At 37.9% G+C, this 17,968-nt stretch overlaps 1 protein-coding gene across 1 annotated transcript in view; it reads left to right on the forward strand.

Moving 5' to 3' along the window:
* The window catches only part of LOC126100451 (cubilin), a 771,806-nt gene that overhangs the window by 177,197 nt on the left and 576,641 nt on the right, over nt 1-17,968 (forward strand). The window contains exons 20-21 of the mRNA XM_049911056.1: nt 6,063-6,193; nt 10,481-10,664. Coding sequence (XP_049767013.1) covers nt 6,063-6,193; nt 10,481-10,664 — 315 coding nt within the window. The remainder of the gene's footprint in view (nt 1-6,062; nt 6,194-10,480; nt 10,665-17,968) is intronic.

A 17,968-nucleotide genomic window follows, 5' to 3' on the forward strand; every position in this document is an offset into this window, starting at 1 on the left:
TATGTTTTCTTGTCCAAAATTAGTTTTCTTGATGTTTACTGTTACTCCATATTCGGAATAATGGTACCTTACTCAAAAGTTCGGGCCCTAGCACTCTGTCAAGTGCAGAGATTAATACACCTGCACTTACATTCAATCCAAGCCGTAATACTTGAAATTCGAAGCTCCTGCCCCCACATACAAAGGCGGTATACTTCCAACTTTCTTCATGTAGCTTTATTTGCCAATATGAAGACCGGAGCTCAGTTATAGTAAGAAATTTACCATTATGGAATTTCAAAAGCTGTTCCTCTAAATTGTCTGGATGTGTTCGTACAGGTAAAATGGTCCTATTAATATTACACGTGTCAAGGACCAAGCGCTTCTCGCAATCTGGCTTACTCGCAGCCAAGATGGGACTACAAGAACAGGAAAATGATGGTTGTATTATGTTCCATTCAAGAATCCATACCGATTAAACAATCAACTATTAATTTTTCTACTATCAAAAAACTGCTTTGTACATAAAACTGTCCTTATTGTATGGGAACTAAGGCTTGTATCTTGACTCCTTTCAATTTCTGACCAGTGGCAGTTTGTATGCTGTGATTTTGCACTGGCAATGTAGGCACACGTCCATGTTTCTTCAGTTCTTGAAAGAATCCCTGTGACATCAAATTAGTCGTAGCACCTGTGTCAGGCACAATGGGTACATCAAGGTCAAATATTTTGGCTTTAATAGTAGCTTGTATCTTGTCCTCTGTCCAGTTTTTCCATGTACCCTCATTATCTTGATACAGATCATCTCTTGCATCATCATCATAATCATATATGATAAAGCAGATCTCAATCAAGCTTGCAGCTCCACTCCCCTCCAAGGTCACAGAACGGAGGCCTGCCGTGACTGGTTCAGGTTTTCTGGCATTGCGGTGACATTGACCTCTAGGTTAGGCATAACTTCTACTATGTTGACCCTTGGTGCTTGGTTACACCAATTAGTGTCCTGATAGGCTCTCAGTTGAAATTCTCTTCGCCTCTGCTTGTTATTCGGCATATGTGTGCCACTTTGCTTGCCAAATTCTGCTGGTAGAGGGTTATTCAGTTGTATGTTATTGTTTGGCACTTGCCAAGTGATTGGCTGATTATTGCCAAAAGCTTGTGTCTGTACATATTGTACAAGCTGGCCATACGCTACTCACCCAGTGTAAATGTTTTTGCTAAATTTTTGCCAATTTCTTTTATATCCACCTTTGTATTTACAGATTTCTCCATTGCCACTGTGATTAACGTTACCATTACCATAGGTTTGGGTGGGCTAAGTTTGCCATCCGTGTTGTACTGCGAATCCATTGTTTACTTATTGGTCTGTAAATTAGTGTGTCGCTATCGGCGCATTAACAGGCTTCGGTTGTACCAGTCTCTTGTCATATATTAAATCTATTGTCCAGTACAGATAGAAAGTATTCGGTGTCGTTTTCAAGGATGGTAATGAGTTTTCCCTAATGTGGGCAGGAAAATGGCTCTTTAAAATTTTCATCACGTCTACTTGAGATACAAGGTTCGTTCAGTGGCTGGTTTTATTCAAATATTTTTCGAAATAGGTCCTTAAGATTCCGTACTTACTATTGAATGGAGTTGGGTTGATTACTTCACGTCTGAGTCTCTCTTGTATGGCCTCAGACCAATACTTATCCAGAAATGCCCTCTCAAACTGTTCATAATAGTGAAAATGTTCCACCATGTCCATAGCCCATAGCAGAACATCAACCTGTGTGTATCCAACAACAAATCTAAATTTATGGGCTTCGGTCCAGGTATGAGGTAAAACATTTTGAAATGCTCTGATAAAGACCAGAGGATGTGTTCTTTTCCCTCCTGAAGTAAATATCGGAAATCGTCGATGCGTAAGTAATCCCTCATTGGCGAGTAATGTTGACAAACACGCAGTGCTGTCAGTGACAGGCACAATTGTGTTCGCTTGTGGGGTAGTGAATGGCAACTGCACTAGCTCAACAGGTGCAGCTGGTCATAGCTTGTGTTCCAAAAATGGACAGCATAGAGACAGAAGTGATGACACTTTCTGCAGGACCTGACCATCATTTTGCAGGACAATTCTCAAGCACATACAATGCAAGCTGTTACTGGTTTGTTTGAGTGATGGGGCTGCTAAGTGCTATACCACCTACTGCACTCCCCTGACTTAAGTCCTTGTAAGTTCAACTCGATTTGTAAACTGAAGGAAACACTTCATGGAATTCACTTCAGAACTGCTACAAATTTGAAACTTCCTGGCAGATTAAAACTGTGTGCCCGACCGAGACTCAAACTCGGGTCCGGGTCCCGAGTTCGAGTCTCGGTCGGGCACACAGTTTTAATCTGCCAGGAAGTTTCATATCAGCATACACTGTGCTGCAGAGTGAAAATCTCATTCTGGAAACATCCCCCAGGCTGTGGCTAAGCCATGTCTCCGCAATATCCTTTCTTTCAGGAGTGCTAGTTCTGCAAGGTTCGCAGGAGAGCCTCTGTAAAGTTTGGAAGGTAGGAGACGAGGTACTGGCAGAAGTAAAGCTGTGAGTACCGGGCGTGAGTCGTGCTTCGGTAGCTCAGTTGGTAGAGCACTTGCCCGCGAAAGGCAAAGGTCCCGAGTTCGAGTCTCGGTCGGGCACACAGTTTTAATCTGCCAGGAAGTTTCATATCAGCATACACTCTGCTGCAGAGTGAAAATCTCATTCTGCTACAAATTTGTCAGGCAGTAGACCACACCACTCAAAATGTCAACACAACTGGCACTGCTAAGAGTATCCTATGACTTTGACGTCAGTGGCAATGGGTTATAAACAATGCCAGTGACTACTTTGAAGGTCAGTAAAACTTTGAAACATGTATCCATTTTGTACCAGCTGTAATTAAATAGATGCCACTCTTAAAGTTGCAACCCTTGTACAAAGAACGCAACAGTATTATGAAAAGGATAGATTGTTACTCAGCACTTAGAGAGAGCATTGAGCCACAGACAGGCACAATGGAAAGATTGCAAAATTTTTAAGCTTTCAAACAAAAAAGGCTTTCTTTGGAAAAACAAAACACACATACATGACCATTATCTCTGGGCGCTGTGGCTCGAATATGGACTGTGACACTGTCTGACATAACCCACAATCTGGAATGTATGGTCGGTGTAAAGAAGAGGCATGAGCTGGGGAGAAATAGCAGTATAACTTAGTTCACTCCTCCATCCGACATTGATCCACACTAACTGCCCCTTAATCAACAAATTAACTTATTTGAATTTACTAACCTCTTATCTTGTCTCAAAGTGAATGTATTTCAGATCAAAATAGGTCACAAATGATAGCAGGTAGAAACAGACTCACTACACTTACAGTATATGCTGTTTGGTGTGAACCCAGTTGGCACAAATGCAACCAACCAAAAGTGGTAACTTCTTGCAGGGATCAGCAAAACTAGTAACTAACATTATTTTTAGTCCCTTTTATTGTCTCTGTGTAAAATACACCGTTATAAAACTGTTTTCAATTTTATTTTGTTTAGTAATCTAAGTAATTTCTCATTTTCCAGTTTACAGACATTATTATAAGAAATGATGAAATGTTGACATTGTTTGATAGAATGAATTTTGACAAATCTACTGCTAAATGTGATGTTACTCAATAAAAAAACTCAAAACTTCCAATAAATGAATCAAGAATTTATTCATTTGATGCCTGGCAACTGATTAATTGGTGTTGCTTTGCAGAGATAAGAAGGGCATATAGGAAGTTTGTAGGTGGTAGCTGTTTTTCCAAGTGGAGGCATTGCTTATAGTTAGTTTTCCTATCTGTTGTATGCATTTCCCACAATATTTATGAGAAACTGAAAATGCCACAAATAAAAAATGACAAAAAATGTAGTGTACCTTCTCCGCTGAAAGTTGTGCTTTGAATCAAACATTTAGCTGTCACATACTTTTATTGAAAATGGATGTACTTAGCACAGGAATGTAAATTATCACTCTCAGTCATGGATATCCACTTAATAAGCATATTTTCAGCAGATGGGAAATTGAAAATATAAACTTCTTTGTGCTCATCATATCTACTGATGCAGCCTGGAACTTAAAACTTGTTCAGAATTCTAAGTATTACTCCTCAACATCTAAGGATAGTATAAGCAACAAATATTGATTGCACTGCATGTCTGCTTCAGACACAGTCACTCCTCACTAATCAGACATTTGTGAAGCCTTGTTCCCTAGATCGTATGACCAAGACAATGCACATTTAATATAGGAATTGGAGTCAATCAGAAATTACTTCCATTGATCCAAATAATCAGGTAAAATGATTTTCCAATTTACTGCATGGTATCTTCATTCATTCACTAATCATGTTCCATAGAGTCCATTGAGAAAGGAACGTTCAGGTGTGTGGACAAGTCGTGGTATACATTAACAAAAGACAAAGTACAGAAACGTAATATGTATACATCACCAATAAAATATAAGTAGGCTATACTGCTTAGTGCTACTTTGGTTTTGCAGCTGTTTTATAACATAAATCTCCAGCTGATGGCAAGTTGCATCCAATCTCTATCACAAGTAAACAATAAAAATCTCAAGAGGAATAGTACAGTAGTTGTGAACCTGCAGTCCTAGTCATTAAAGAAATTCCAGTTGTATTTTCTAGAAACATGTTTTGAAACTGTAATAGTCTGTGCTGACTTTCAAAGATGATGAAACATAAGAAGGACTTATCATCAAGAAAAGCAAGATCTAACACAAATCTGATTCTAGGTTGAAACATGTAGATGCTCAAAGTCACTGTGTGGATATATTGTTTGGTTTCATAGATAGTTTAATAGCTGCAATTACAGAAGCTAAAAAAAGGAGAATGGTTTGGCAGTGATCGCGCAAAAGAAGGTAAAAACAACACTTTTTAGTCTTGAGACTGACTGCATTTCAAGTTCAATGATGGAAGAGAGGCTTTAGTACTTCAGTGCACTAGGTGTCTGCCCTCGGTAGCTGAGTGATCAGCATGACAGAATGTCAGTCCTAAGGGCCTGAGTTTGATTCCCGGCTGGGTTGGAGATTTTCTCTGCTCAGCGACTGGGTGTTGTGTTGTCCTAATCATCATCATTTTATTCCCATTGACGCACAAGTCGCAGAAGTGGCGTCAAATCGAAAGACTTGCACCCCGTAAACCATCTACCCAACAGGAGGCCCTAGTCACACGACATTTTTTATGCACTAGGCAATGTGAAATCATCAACTTTATGCATGAGAAAGGACATTATACTCTTAAAGCAAAGAGTCCTTATAGTTTTATAACTGAATTATAGTCCCTGATATCTTCTTGTACCTATTCTGTGTTAGTTGTAAGCAAGGTCTAATTTTCTGGCTCTTCCTTTGACTTCCTCTTATGCAGTCCATTGTTTTGGATCCATTCTCCATTGAATTCATCTGTCCTTCTAACCTTCCTATATTTTACCTACAGGTACTTCTCCTCTTGGTGTCAGTGTTCCATATATTCCAGCTTTTTATACGAGACTTCAAAACCCATTTTGCCAGCAATTTTATGCAAGATTTCCAGCATTCTTTGTGCATCCTTCCAGTTTCTAGCTAAAAGGGCAAGGTCATTGGCAGAAGCCAAACACATGAATTCCATTTTTTTCCTTTTTTTCCCAAAGTGTATTCTATTTATTTTTTCAACTTCAGAACATCTTCCCGGGTTTTCATTATTTTCTTCAAGGTGATATTTGAAAGAAATGTAAATAATCCATCTCCTTGCCTGACCCCTTTCTTTATTTTGAAGGACTCAGAGATTTCTTCTAAAAACCTAACTACTAAGTTCGAGTCTTTCAGGGTTTGTTTCACAATTTCCCTCATTTTTCTGTCAACGCTCAATTCCTCTAAAATCCTATATAGAATTTGTCTGTCTTGTCAGTTAAATTTTTTTGGATGCATTTAAGAAGTTGAGAGAAGTTACTACTGCATGGTGTTCATAATGGTCATTTCAAAACATCTGATATTTTGATGTTCTACTGACTGGACTGTAAATTTGCAATACTTTTTATTTTCATAACAGGTTCTGTGGTGAACGACTTCCACCAGTGTTGGTCACCATAGGAAATGTAATGACTGTTGTGTTTCAGTCTGATCATAGCATTAATTACCAAGGATTTAGTGCACATTACAATCAAATAGACATTTCAACAAGTAAGTACGCAACAGTTAGCCTTTAATTTTATCTATCTTCTTTTCTTGTTTTTCAATTGATATATTATGTGTTAACACTTTATTAATGTTATGATCCAGTCTGTTCAGTTCAGAAACTTTTGGCAGGCTCTGTACTACAAGAAACACCAAATAGGCAAATGAAGATGTTTGTGGACAAAATATTTGTAGACCATTAATGAAGCTACTGATGTACATTGTTTAGTATTTTGTGTGAAAATGATCATCAAATGGAGCTTTATACTAATGCTTGGATTAATAGTGTCTTGTACATATAAATAGATAATTTAATGTTTTTACAACTTATATTGTTGAGTAAAAAGCACTGTGGAGACAAGTAATTTGATCACATTTTTGTTTTTATAACAATTTTCTTTGCATTAATGAAAGTTAAATGAAAAAGTAATAATTAACAAGGAGGTAATTATTATACTTGTTCATATCTGAAAAATTATTCACTCGCATGTATCACTGTAAAGTGTGTAATTTGTGTTTATTGAGTAACAGATATTGCAGATTTACCCTGCCTCTATGGACATATAATTACTGCAGTGGGAAAAGCTGTCAGCACATAAATGTGAAGTAGTTTTTAAGAATGTGGAGGACAAATTTATACATATTTCAAAGCCTCACACAGAGATGGCAGTGATGTTATTGAAATTTTATTCTGTTATAACATAAGTCAGGCCAACATCACAGTCTGATTTCACCCATCCAGTCTGACTCATGATATCCTGTACAATATCATTAATTTACATTGTGAAGGATGTAAGCCTGATACAAAATGTTGTCTGTGGTTGTCTTAGTTTGTAGTGTAATCTAAGCTGTTTGTTAACTGTGCTTTTTATTCCAACTATATCATGATGTAGTGATGTATGAGGGTGTGGTTTGGGTGGAACCTGGGAGCACAGCTTAAATTGTTGACAGAGAAACAAATAGCAATTTTTTTTCTTCATAAATTGTTTGTTTCTTTCTGTATTACACATGATTTCCAAGGGTAAAGAAATGCAAGAACTTAACAGCAAAAGCTAAATTGTTGTGGGTTAAGTGATTAGTCATTATAATTATAATGTTGCTTTCTACAATTATTGGTCTATTTTTGTAATGTGGCAAGTTTGTTGAAGGTGTTAGTTAGCCAGGTTCTAAGTGCATAGCTCAAATGGTCATGAGTGAAACAAGTAGAAATGTTATTTTTAATTTGTGTTTTACAAATACTTAGCTTTTTTTTTCTTTTACTGCGATCTCATTGAGGCACTGCATTTTGACATCTACGTTCTTCTATGTGTCTTCTTGTTGTTAGTGATGGGTCACACTTGTAGTGTATGTGTGTTTTCGTTATGTGGTATGTAATAATGATTTAATTTGGTGGGATGCAGTCTTAGGTATTTATTTGTTAATTCTTTTCCCTTATGGTTATTGACTTGTTGATTTTTGTTTATAATGCAATTTTAGTTTTTTATTTATGTTTTTTTCTTTCAGTTTATTCTGGGGATTTTTTTTTATTTCTTTAGGTATTTTTGTATGTTATATTCTGAGGGTGTGTATTATAGCTGTTTTCATTTAGTTTATATATGTCAAGCAAAGCAATCAGTTGCAATTGAGCAATATTTTTCTAGTGTATTTAGAGATTTTCATTTGTGCAATTTTCGTTCATGTCGTTGGTTTTGGGGAAAGGTTTGGAGGTACCTGTTATCACTGTTTCGTTCAGCGTACCTTGTGATTTTTTTTATATATATATTTTTGCAATTTTCTAATAATTTGTCTTGGTTATTATTCAGTTTGTTGTTGCTTTGTGCAGGTGTGTCTAGTACCCCTCTCTTTGTATGAGCTTCGTATGTACAGCAAAACATTTGAATCAAACTGGGTGTGTGTATGGTATCCCTGTTTTCATTTGTGCTGTAGAGGTCAAGCAAAGAATCAATTCCAACTGTATGATTTTTTTTATCATTTTATTTTAGAGTCAGTTTAGTGTGCAGGAATTTGTTTTTGTTAGTTGTCAATCATGTCAGTCTTTTGCGGCTCTGTGACAGCTATTGCCGTATTCCTTTGAGCTATGTAGGTCTAGCATAAGCTGCAGTTCCCTTTGTTGGCTTTCACTCATGACGTAAATGTGTTATGTTGTGTCAACTCATGTAAGCTCAGTGTACTCAAAGTTTGCATTTTGAGGTAAGAGGGAAACATACTCTTGTTGTAGACATTTCTGTTTCTGGTTTTGTTTTTAGTAATGGTGTCCAATCATTTGCAATAATTTGTCAAGTATTCCATTCCAATTGTGTGATTTTTGTACTTCTATATTCGGTTTATTCTGTACAAATTTGTGTGTGTGTGTGTGTGTGTGTGTGTGTGTGTGTGTGTGTGTGTGTGTGTAAAAAACTGGTATTGAATAATTCCTTTGACCCATAGCTCAAATGAAGACAGTGACATCAAACATTCCCTTTATGAAAACAATAAGATAATAAAAAACTTACTAGGGTTGGAACTTAAATAATGGCAACTATTTACTTAAAGCTCGTATAAAATAGATACATATTTCCACATTTTACTGACCTTCAAAGTAGTCACCAGCATTGTGTATAACCCATTCCCAGCAATGTGGAAGTCGTAGGATACTCTTAGCAATGCCAGTTGTGTTGACTGTTTGAGCGGCGCGATCTATTGCCTGACAAATTTGTAGCAGTTCTGAAGCGAATGCTATGAAGTGTTTCCTTCAGTTTAGAAATCGAGTTGAACTTACAAGGGCTTAAGTCAGGGCAGTGCCATAGGTGGTATAGCACTTAGCAGCTCCATCAGTCAAACAAATCAGTAACAGCCTGCACTGTACGTGCTTGGGCATTGTCCTGCAAAATGATGGTCAGGTCCTGCAGAAAGTGTCATCACTTCTGTCTCTATTCTGTTCATTTTTGGAACACAACCGACGACCAGCTTTTTTGCAGGATAATGCTCAAGCACATACAGTGCAAGCTGTCACTGATTTGTTTGACTGATGGGGCTGCTAAGTGCTATACCACCTGCTGCATTCCCCTGACTTATGCCCTCGTGAGTTCAACTCAATTTCTAAACTGAAGGAAACAATTCACGGCACTTGCTTCAGAACTGCTACAAACGCGTCGGGCAATAGACCGCACCACTCGAACTGTCAGCACAACTGGCACTGCTAAGAGTATCCTACAACTTCCACATCACTAGCAATGGGTTATACACAATGGTGGTGACTACTTCGAAGGTCAGTAAAGCTTTGAAACACGTATCTATTTTGTACGAGTTGCAAATAATTAGTTTTCACTAATAAAGTTCCAACCCTTGTAATTTTTTTATTATCTTCTTGTTTTCATGAAGGGAATGTTTGATGTTGCTGTCTTCATTTGAGCTATGTAGGTCAACTGAACTATTCGATACCAGTTTATAATCTGTGTATTCTAGATGATTTAGTATGTCCTGTTTTTTTGATTATTTGTAAAATGATGTCACTTGTCAAAGTAGGAGGGTGGAACCAGACCTTATTGTATTTCCCATAAGTCATATATCATATTGATCCTAAGAAAAGCTTTTCTTTATATGGTGTTGCATGTGTTTTGCTTGAGTGGATAAACTGGAAAATGGTCCCATCAAAAGCCTTTTGTTTTGACATTTTATTCATCCAAGGTTGGCACACATTTACAAATCTCCTTTAGTTTCAACAGTTAAAAAATGAGTGGTTGAATTCATACATGCAATTCCTGTTAAAGATAGCCATGTGTGGATGTTCCCAATTGATGTTATGCAAGTAAAAGTATATGAAATAGCTGATTGCATAGTCGTATAAAAAAAAAGACTATGGTACATTAATTTCGTGTGAATCTGTAATTATGAAGAAGCTTTGAGGTTGGTGAGTGTCTTATCTGTTGAATCATGATCAAAATCTAAAGCAAAAATAGATTTTTTGACACTGTTCAGTCCATTCTGAAAATAATCTAACTGACTTAGTGTACTGACTTGTTACTATCCATGTGCCATTGATCTACTGCTTCACACCACAAATAGAATGTCTGTCAAAGCAGTGTTTGGAATCTATGCCAAAATAGACAAATTTGATTTTGTCTCTCATAGGAGGTATGGGCAGAATGCTCTGAGTTCAAAACAGGTTCTTTGTCATTGATTATCTTGAAAAAGGAAAATAAATTTTAATAATACAAGCCATAGCTCATGTGTGATTCATTTTAGTATAAAAGTTTATTCTCAGATAGTTGTGTCTTTGGACTACATTCAGCAAATATTTACATTACTTTGCAGCATGTGGTCACACTTTCCATTCAACAATGGGTGCTATCCAGTCCCCACGATATCCACAAAATTATCTTCCTGGTCAGGACTGCACTTGGATCATCTCCATTCCAGTTGGTCAGCAGATTATGTTAAATGTCACAGACTTTGAGCTGGAGGCAGGCAGTTGTAAATATGACTATCTGGAGATCAGGTAATGATTCATTATTTGTACAGACACTTTTAAAAATATTTGCTCATTGTGTATATTAGCTAGTTTAAGGCTTTACCTTGAAGATACTTTGCTTGTTAAAACAATTTCTCTTTATTTTGTCGATTTACTATAGAACAGTATTGATGGATGATCAATAGATTGGACGACTTCAGTTAGAAGAACTAATGACCTCATGTAAAAATTTAAGTTTAATCCCTTCTCCCCCCACCCTTCCTGAAGGTTTTAAAGGTGACTCTAAATCACTTCATTATTTATGACACGTTATCGCAGTAACAGTAGATCCCAGTATTTCTGTGACATTAATCGTTCTTTGTTAGTAAATATACATGTATGTATGTTGACTTTAGGGTAGTACTTTTTCCCACATTCTCTGCAGTAGGTGACAGCTCTATAAAAAATCATTATTTTGATTCCTTTCCTTTTCTACAGAAAATGATAGTCATCATTTCATCAGACAAGACAAATGTTTTAGCCTGATTTCTCTCTGTCCATTTACTTTTTCCCTGGATGTTTAGGTGTTGACAGCAGTGACTTTGCTGTTAGCTACTTCTAGTGGAAGCTTTTAATCTTTGGCTGCAGTCCAATGCAGAGTATGTATTTCTTGTCACGTGTGTAGCTTTTTGCATCTTCATCTTATACTGTATACCTTACCAAGAGGCAATTCATTTTAAATGTTTGTTGTTATTTCTTTTTTAAATTCATCAATACATGTAGTTATTAATTGTCAGTCTCTTGCATAGTGTCTTCCGTGATGAATGACTGAACTTCCAATTACGCAAATGGAACATATCAATTAGGAAGCAGTTTTCGTAAACTATTTCTGAATCCTTTTTAACAATTGTATGTGATGATGTTAAACTGCCTTACTTCATTGGCGGGTAATTGCCTTTACATATGTCGTTTTTCCCCCTAAGGTAAGTCTTTCTGCTCCCAGGATTGGAATAACTCCTTACCCTCTTCCTTAAAACCCACATCCTTTTGTCTTTCCCTCTCCTTCGCTCTTTTCTGATGAAGCAACGGTGGGTTGTGAAAGCTTGAATTTTGTGTGTGTGTTTGTGTTTCTTTGTGTCTCTATCAATGTACCATCTCTTTCGTTTGGTAAGTTACATCATCTTTGTTTTTAGATATATTTTTCCCACATGGAATGTTTCCCTCCCTCCCTCTCTCTCTCTCTCTCTCTATATATATATATATATATATATATATATATAATAGAGGGAAACATTCCACGTGGGAAAAATATATTTAAAAAGAAAGATGATGAGACTTACCAAACAAAAGCGCTGGCAGGTCGATAGACACACAAACAAACACAAACATACACACAAAATCTAGCTTTCGCAACCAACGGTTGCCTCGTCAGGAAAGAGGGAGGAGATCTGGTGTGAAAAAAGGCGAAAAAGGGTTGGTTAGAGCTGGGCTATGTTGATCCTGTGGTGAACTTGTGTAGGTAGATAATGATGTGCATAAAGGTTAGTGCCGCCAAAACACGTTAAAGGGTGGAGAAATACGGGAAAATTTCGAAAAAACTACGTGAGGATGTATTAAAAGGGTGGTTTGGTGGTGGCAGATTATGGAAATGAAGCAACAATTGTCTGATGAAGAAATAATGACGTTAAAACCTGTGGGAAGCGGCTAAAAATGATCGATGATGTGAGAAAAACGGAACTGGAAATAAAGCAAAATATATTAAAACTAGCCGAAAAGGTTGTTTAATAGCTGAAAGGAACTGTTTGTGAACTGGAAACGGTGGATTTTATAGCAGCGGTAGTGTTGAAAGCGGAAAAAAAAAATTTTGGTTATGGTTTGGAAGTGGGTTACGTATTATTGAGTATATATCGGCGGGATAAAATTGTATACTGGATTACGGTAAAAAAAGGAGAAGGTGAATAGAAAGTAAAACTGCTGGCAAAAACAGAAGGAGGAAATAAGATGACAGAAAAGACTACGAAATGTAACAGTGACAATAACAATAACAATAACAAACGTGATTGTTGGGTTCAAATTAATGATATGAATATAATAGAGGGAAACATTCCACGTGGGAAAAATATATTTAAAAAGAAAGATGATGAGACTTACCAAACAAAAGCGCTGGCAGGCCGATAGACACACAAACAAACACAAACATACACACAAAATCTAGCTTTCGCAACCAACGGTTGCCTCGTCAGGAAAGAGGGAGGAGATCTGGTGTGAAAAAAGGCGAAAAAGGGTTGGTTAGAGCTGGGCTATGTTGATCCTGTGGTGAACTTGTGTAGGTAGATAATGATGTGCATAAAGGTTAGTGCCGCCAAAACACGTTAAAGGGTGGAGAAATACGGGAAAATTTCGAAAAAACTACGTGAGGATGTATTAAAAGGGTGGTTTGGTGGTGGCAGATTATGGAAATGAAGCAACAATTGTCTGATGAAGAAATAATGACGTTAAAACCTGTGGGAAGCGGCTAAAAATGATCGATGATGTGAGAAAAACGGAACTGGAAATAAAGCAAAATATATTAAAACTAGCCGAAAAGGTTGTTTAATAGCTGAAAGGAACTGTTTGTGAACTGGAAACGGTGGATTTTATAGCAGCGGTAGTGTTGAAAGCGGAAAAAAAAAATTTTGGTTATGGTTTGGAAGTGGGTTACGTATTATTGAGTATATATCGGCGGGATAAAATTGTATACTGGATTACGGTAAAAAAAGGAGAAGGTGAATAGAAAGTAAAACTGCTGGCAAAAACAGAAGGAGGAAATAAGATGACAGAAAAGACTACGAAATGTAACAGTGACAATAACAATAACAATAACAAACGTGATTGTTGGGTTCAAATTAATGATATGAATATAATAGAGGGAAACATTCCACGTGGGAAAAATATATTTAAAAAGAAAGATGATGAGACTTACCAAACAAAAGCGCTGGCAGGCCGATAGACACACAAACAAACACAAACATACACACAAAATCTAGCTTTCGCAACCAACGGTTGCCTCGTCAGGAAAGAGGGAGGAGATCTGGTGTGAAAAAAGGCGAAAAAGGGTTGGTTAGAGCTGGGCTATGTTGATCCTGTGGTGAACTTGTGTAGGTAGATAATGATGTGCATAAAGGTTAGTGCCGCCAAAACACGTTAAAGGGTGGAGAAATACGGGAAAATTTCGAAAAAACTACGTGAGGATGTATTAAAAGGGTGGTTTGGTGGTGGCAGATTATGGAAATGAAGCAACAATTGTCTGATGAAGAAATAATGACGTTAAAACCTGTGGGAAGCGGCTAAAAATGATCGATGATGTGAGAAAAACGGAACTGGAAATAAAGCAAAATGTATTAAAACTAGCCGAAAAGGTTGTTTAATAGCTGAAAGGAACTGTTTGTGAACTGGAAACGGTGGATTTTATAGCAGCGGTAGTGTTGAAAGCGGAAAAAAAAATTTTGGTTATGGTTTGGAAGTGGGTTACGTATTATTGAGTATATATCGGCGGGATAAAATTGTATACTGGATTACGGTAAAAAAAGGAGAAGGTGAATAGAAAGTAAAACTGCTGGCAAAAACAGAAGGAGGAAATAAGATGACAGAAAAGACTACGAAATGTAACAGTGACAATAACAATAACAATAACAAACGTGATTGTTGGGTTCAAATTAATGATATGAATATAATAGAGGGAAACATTCCACGTGGGAAAAATATATTTAAAAAGAAAGATGATGAGACTTACCAAACAAAAGTGCTGGCATGTCGATAGACACACAAACAAACACAAACATACACACAAAATCTAGCTTTCGCAACCAACGGTTGCCTCTTTCCTGACGAGGCAACCGTTCTGTGGGGGCTTGGTAACCAGCTACAATGGGGCGGCCGGGATGATTGGGTTTGTGAATTTTAGGAAGAAGGTAGAAGGTAGGGGTGCGGGGTGTCGGTGGGGTCAGGAGGTTGATGGAGTCAGGTGAAAGGTTTTGTAGGGGGCCTAAGGTTCTGAGGATTCCTTGAAGCTCTGCCTGGACATCAGGAATGGGATTACCTTGGCAAACTTTGTATGTGGTGTTGTCTGAAAGCTGACGCAGTCCCTCAGCCACATACTCCCGACGATCAAGTACCACGGCCGTGGAACCCTTGTCCGCCGGAAGAATGACGATGGACCGGTCAGCCTTCAGATCACGGATAGCCTGGGCTTCAGCAGTGGTGATGTTGGGAGTAGGATTAAGGTTTTTTAAGAAGGATTGAGAGGCAAGGCTGGAAGTCAGAAATTCCTGGAAGGTTTGGAGAGGGTGATTTTGAGGAAGAGGAGGTGGGTCCCGCTGTGACGGAGGACGGAACTGTTCCAGGCAGGGTTCAATTTGGATAGTGTCTTGGGGAGTTGGATCATTAGGGGTAGGATTGGGATCATTTTTCTTCGTGGCAAAGTGATACTTCCAGCAGAGAGTACGAGTGTAGGACAGTAAATCTTTGACGAGGGCTGTTTGGTTGAATCTGGGAGTGGGGCTGAAGGTGAGGCCTTTGGATAGGACAGAGGTTTCGGATTGGGAGAGAGGTTTGGAGGAAAGGTTAACTACTGAACTAGGGTGTTGTGGTGCCAGATTGTGTTGATCGGAATTTTGAGGTTTTGGAGGGAGTGGAGCTGGAAGTGGGAGATTGAGTAGATGGGAGAGACTGGGTTTGTGTGCAATGAGAGGTGGTTGAGGTTTGCTGGAAAGGTTGTGAAGGGTGAGTGAGTTGCCTTTCCGGAGGTGGGAAACCAGGAGATTGGATAGTTTTTTGAGGTGAAGGGTGGCGTGCTCTTCTAATTGGCGGTTGGCCTGTAGGAGGATGCTCTGAATAGCTGGTGTGGATGTGGGAGAGGAAAGATTGAGGACTTTTATTAAGGATAGGAGTTGACGGGTGTGTTCATTGGCTGAGTCGATGTGTAGGTGAAGGATTAGGTGGGTGAGGGCAATGGATTGTTCAGTTTGGAACTGGTATAGGGACTGATGGAAAGAAGGGTTGCAGCCAGAGATGGGAACTTCAAGTGTGAGGCCTTTGGGGGTTATGCCAAATGTCAGACAAGCCTGAGAAAATAAAATATGTGAGCGTAATCTGGCTAGGGTGAAGGCATGTTTGCGGAGGGAATGTAAATAAAACTTAATGGGGTCGTTGTGGGGGTGTTGTGAGGGTGACATGGTATTAGAAGGTGGAAAGTTTAACATAAGGTTGAAATGAAAAAGAAAGATAGAAATATATGGGGAGAGATGAAGGTGAACTAGAAAGCAATTGGAGATCTGGTATGAAAAAATGCGAAAAAGTGTTGGTTAAGTTGATCCTGTGGTGAACTTGGGTTGGTAGACAGCGATGTGCAAAAAGGTTAGGTGGTTGTGTTGCCGCTAAATCACGTTAAAGGACGGAGAAATTCGGGAAAATTTCGAGAAAATTTCGAAAAAACGTATTAAAGGAGTGGTGTTGTGGTGAAAGATTACGAAAATGGGGCTAACAATTGTAGAAATAATGACGTTAAAACCTGTGGGGAGCGGCTAAAATGATCAGTGATGTGCGAAAAACGGAAGTGGAAATAAAGTTAAAGTTATTAGAACTAGCCGAAATGGTTGTTAAATACGTGAAAGCAGCTGTTATTGAACTAGAAACGGTGGATGTTATAGCAGCGGTAGTGTTGAAAGCGGAAAATAAAAATTTTTTGGTTATGGTTGGGAAGTGGGTTACGTATTGTTGAGCATATATAGGCGGGATAAAATTGTATAGTAGATTACGGTAAAAGGGGAAGGTGAATACAAGGTGAAACTACTGGTAAAAACAGAAAGAGAAAATAAAGAGGAATAAGACGACAGGAAAGATTTCGAAATGCAAAGGCGACAATAACAAACGTAATTGTTGGGTTCAAATTAATGATATGGTTATAATAGAAGGAAACATTCCACGAAGGAAAAAAGGACGGGTATACACTCGCACACACACACATATCCATCCACACATATACAGACACAAGCAGACATATTTAAAGACGTTTTTACGTATATTTTTCCTTCATGGAATGTTTCCTTCTATATATATATATATATATATATATATATATATATATATATATATATATATATATATATATAGAAGGAAACATTCCATGAAGGAAAAATATACGTAAAAACGTCTTTAAATATGTCTGCTTGTGTCTGTATATGTGTGGATGGATATGTGTGTGTGTGCGAGTGTATATATATATATATATATATATATATATATATATATATATATATATATATATATATAGTTATAATAGAAGGAAACATTCCACGAAGGAAAAATATACCTAAAAACAAGATGATGTGACTTACCAAATGAAAGTGCTGGCAGGTCGACAGACACACAAACGAACACAAACATACACACAAAATCCAAGCTTTCGCAACAAACTGTTGCCTCATCAGGAAAGAGGGAAGGAGAGGGAAAGACGAAAGGATGTGGGTTTTAAGGGAGAGGGTAAGGAGTCATTCCAGTCCCGGGAGCGGAAAGACTTACCTTAGGGGGAAAAAAGGACGGGTATACACTCGCACACACACACATATCCATCCGGTAAGTCTTTCCGCTCCCGGGACTGGAATGACTCCTTACCCTCTCCCTTAAAACCCACATCCTTTCGTCTTTCCCTCTCCTTCCCTCTTTCCTGATGAGGCAACAGTTAGTTGCGAAAGCTTGGATTTTGTGTGTATGTTTGTGTTCGTTTGTGTGTCTGTCGACCTGCCAGCACTTTCATTTGGTAAGTCACATCATCTTGTTTTTAGGTATATATATATATATATATATATATATATATATATATTAGGTATATATATATATATATATATATATATATATGGTCTTTAAATATGTCTGCTTTATATATATATATATGGTCTTTAAATATGTCTGCTTGTGTCTGTATATGTGTGGATGGATATGTGTGTGTGTGTGCGAGTGTATACCCGTCCCTTTTTCTCCCTAAGGTAAGTCTTTCTGCTCCCGGGACTGGAATGACTCCTTACCCTCTCTCTTAAAACCCACATCCTTTCGTCTTTCCCTCTCCTTCCCTCTTTCCTGATGAGGCAACAGTTTGTTGCGATAGCTTGAATGTTGTGTGTATGTTTGTGTTCGTTTGTGTGTCTGTCGACCTGCCAGCACTTTCATTTGGTAAGTCACATTATCTTTGTTTTTAGGTATATATTCTGTGTCGTGCTCTGGTTGTGACTAATTTTTCTCCAATGTTCAGTGGTAAACGATTTTTCAAAAATTTTAATATGTCTTTGAAATTTCAAAGAACTGTGACTGACGCCCTA

Source organism: Schistocerca cancellata, chromosome 9 (assembly GCF_023864275.1).
Source record: "Schistocerca cancellata isolate TAMUIC-IGC-003103 chromosome 9, iqSchCanc2.1, whole genome shotgun sequence".
Lineage (NCBI taxonomy): Eukaryota > Metazoa > Arthropoda > Insecta > Orthoptera > Acrididae > Schistocerca > Schistocerca cancellata.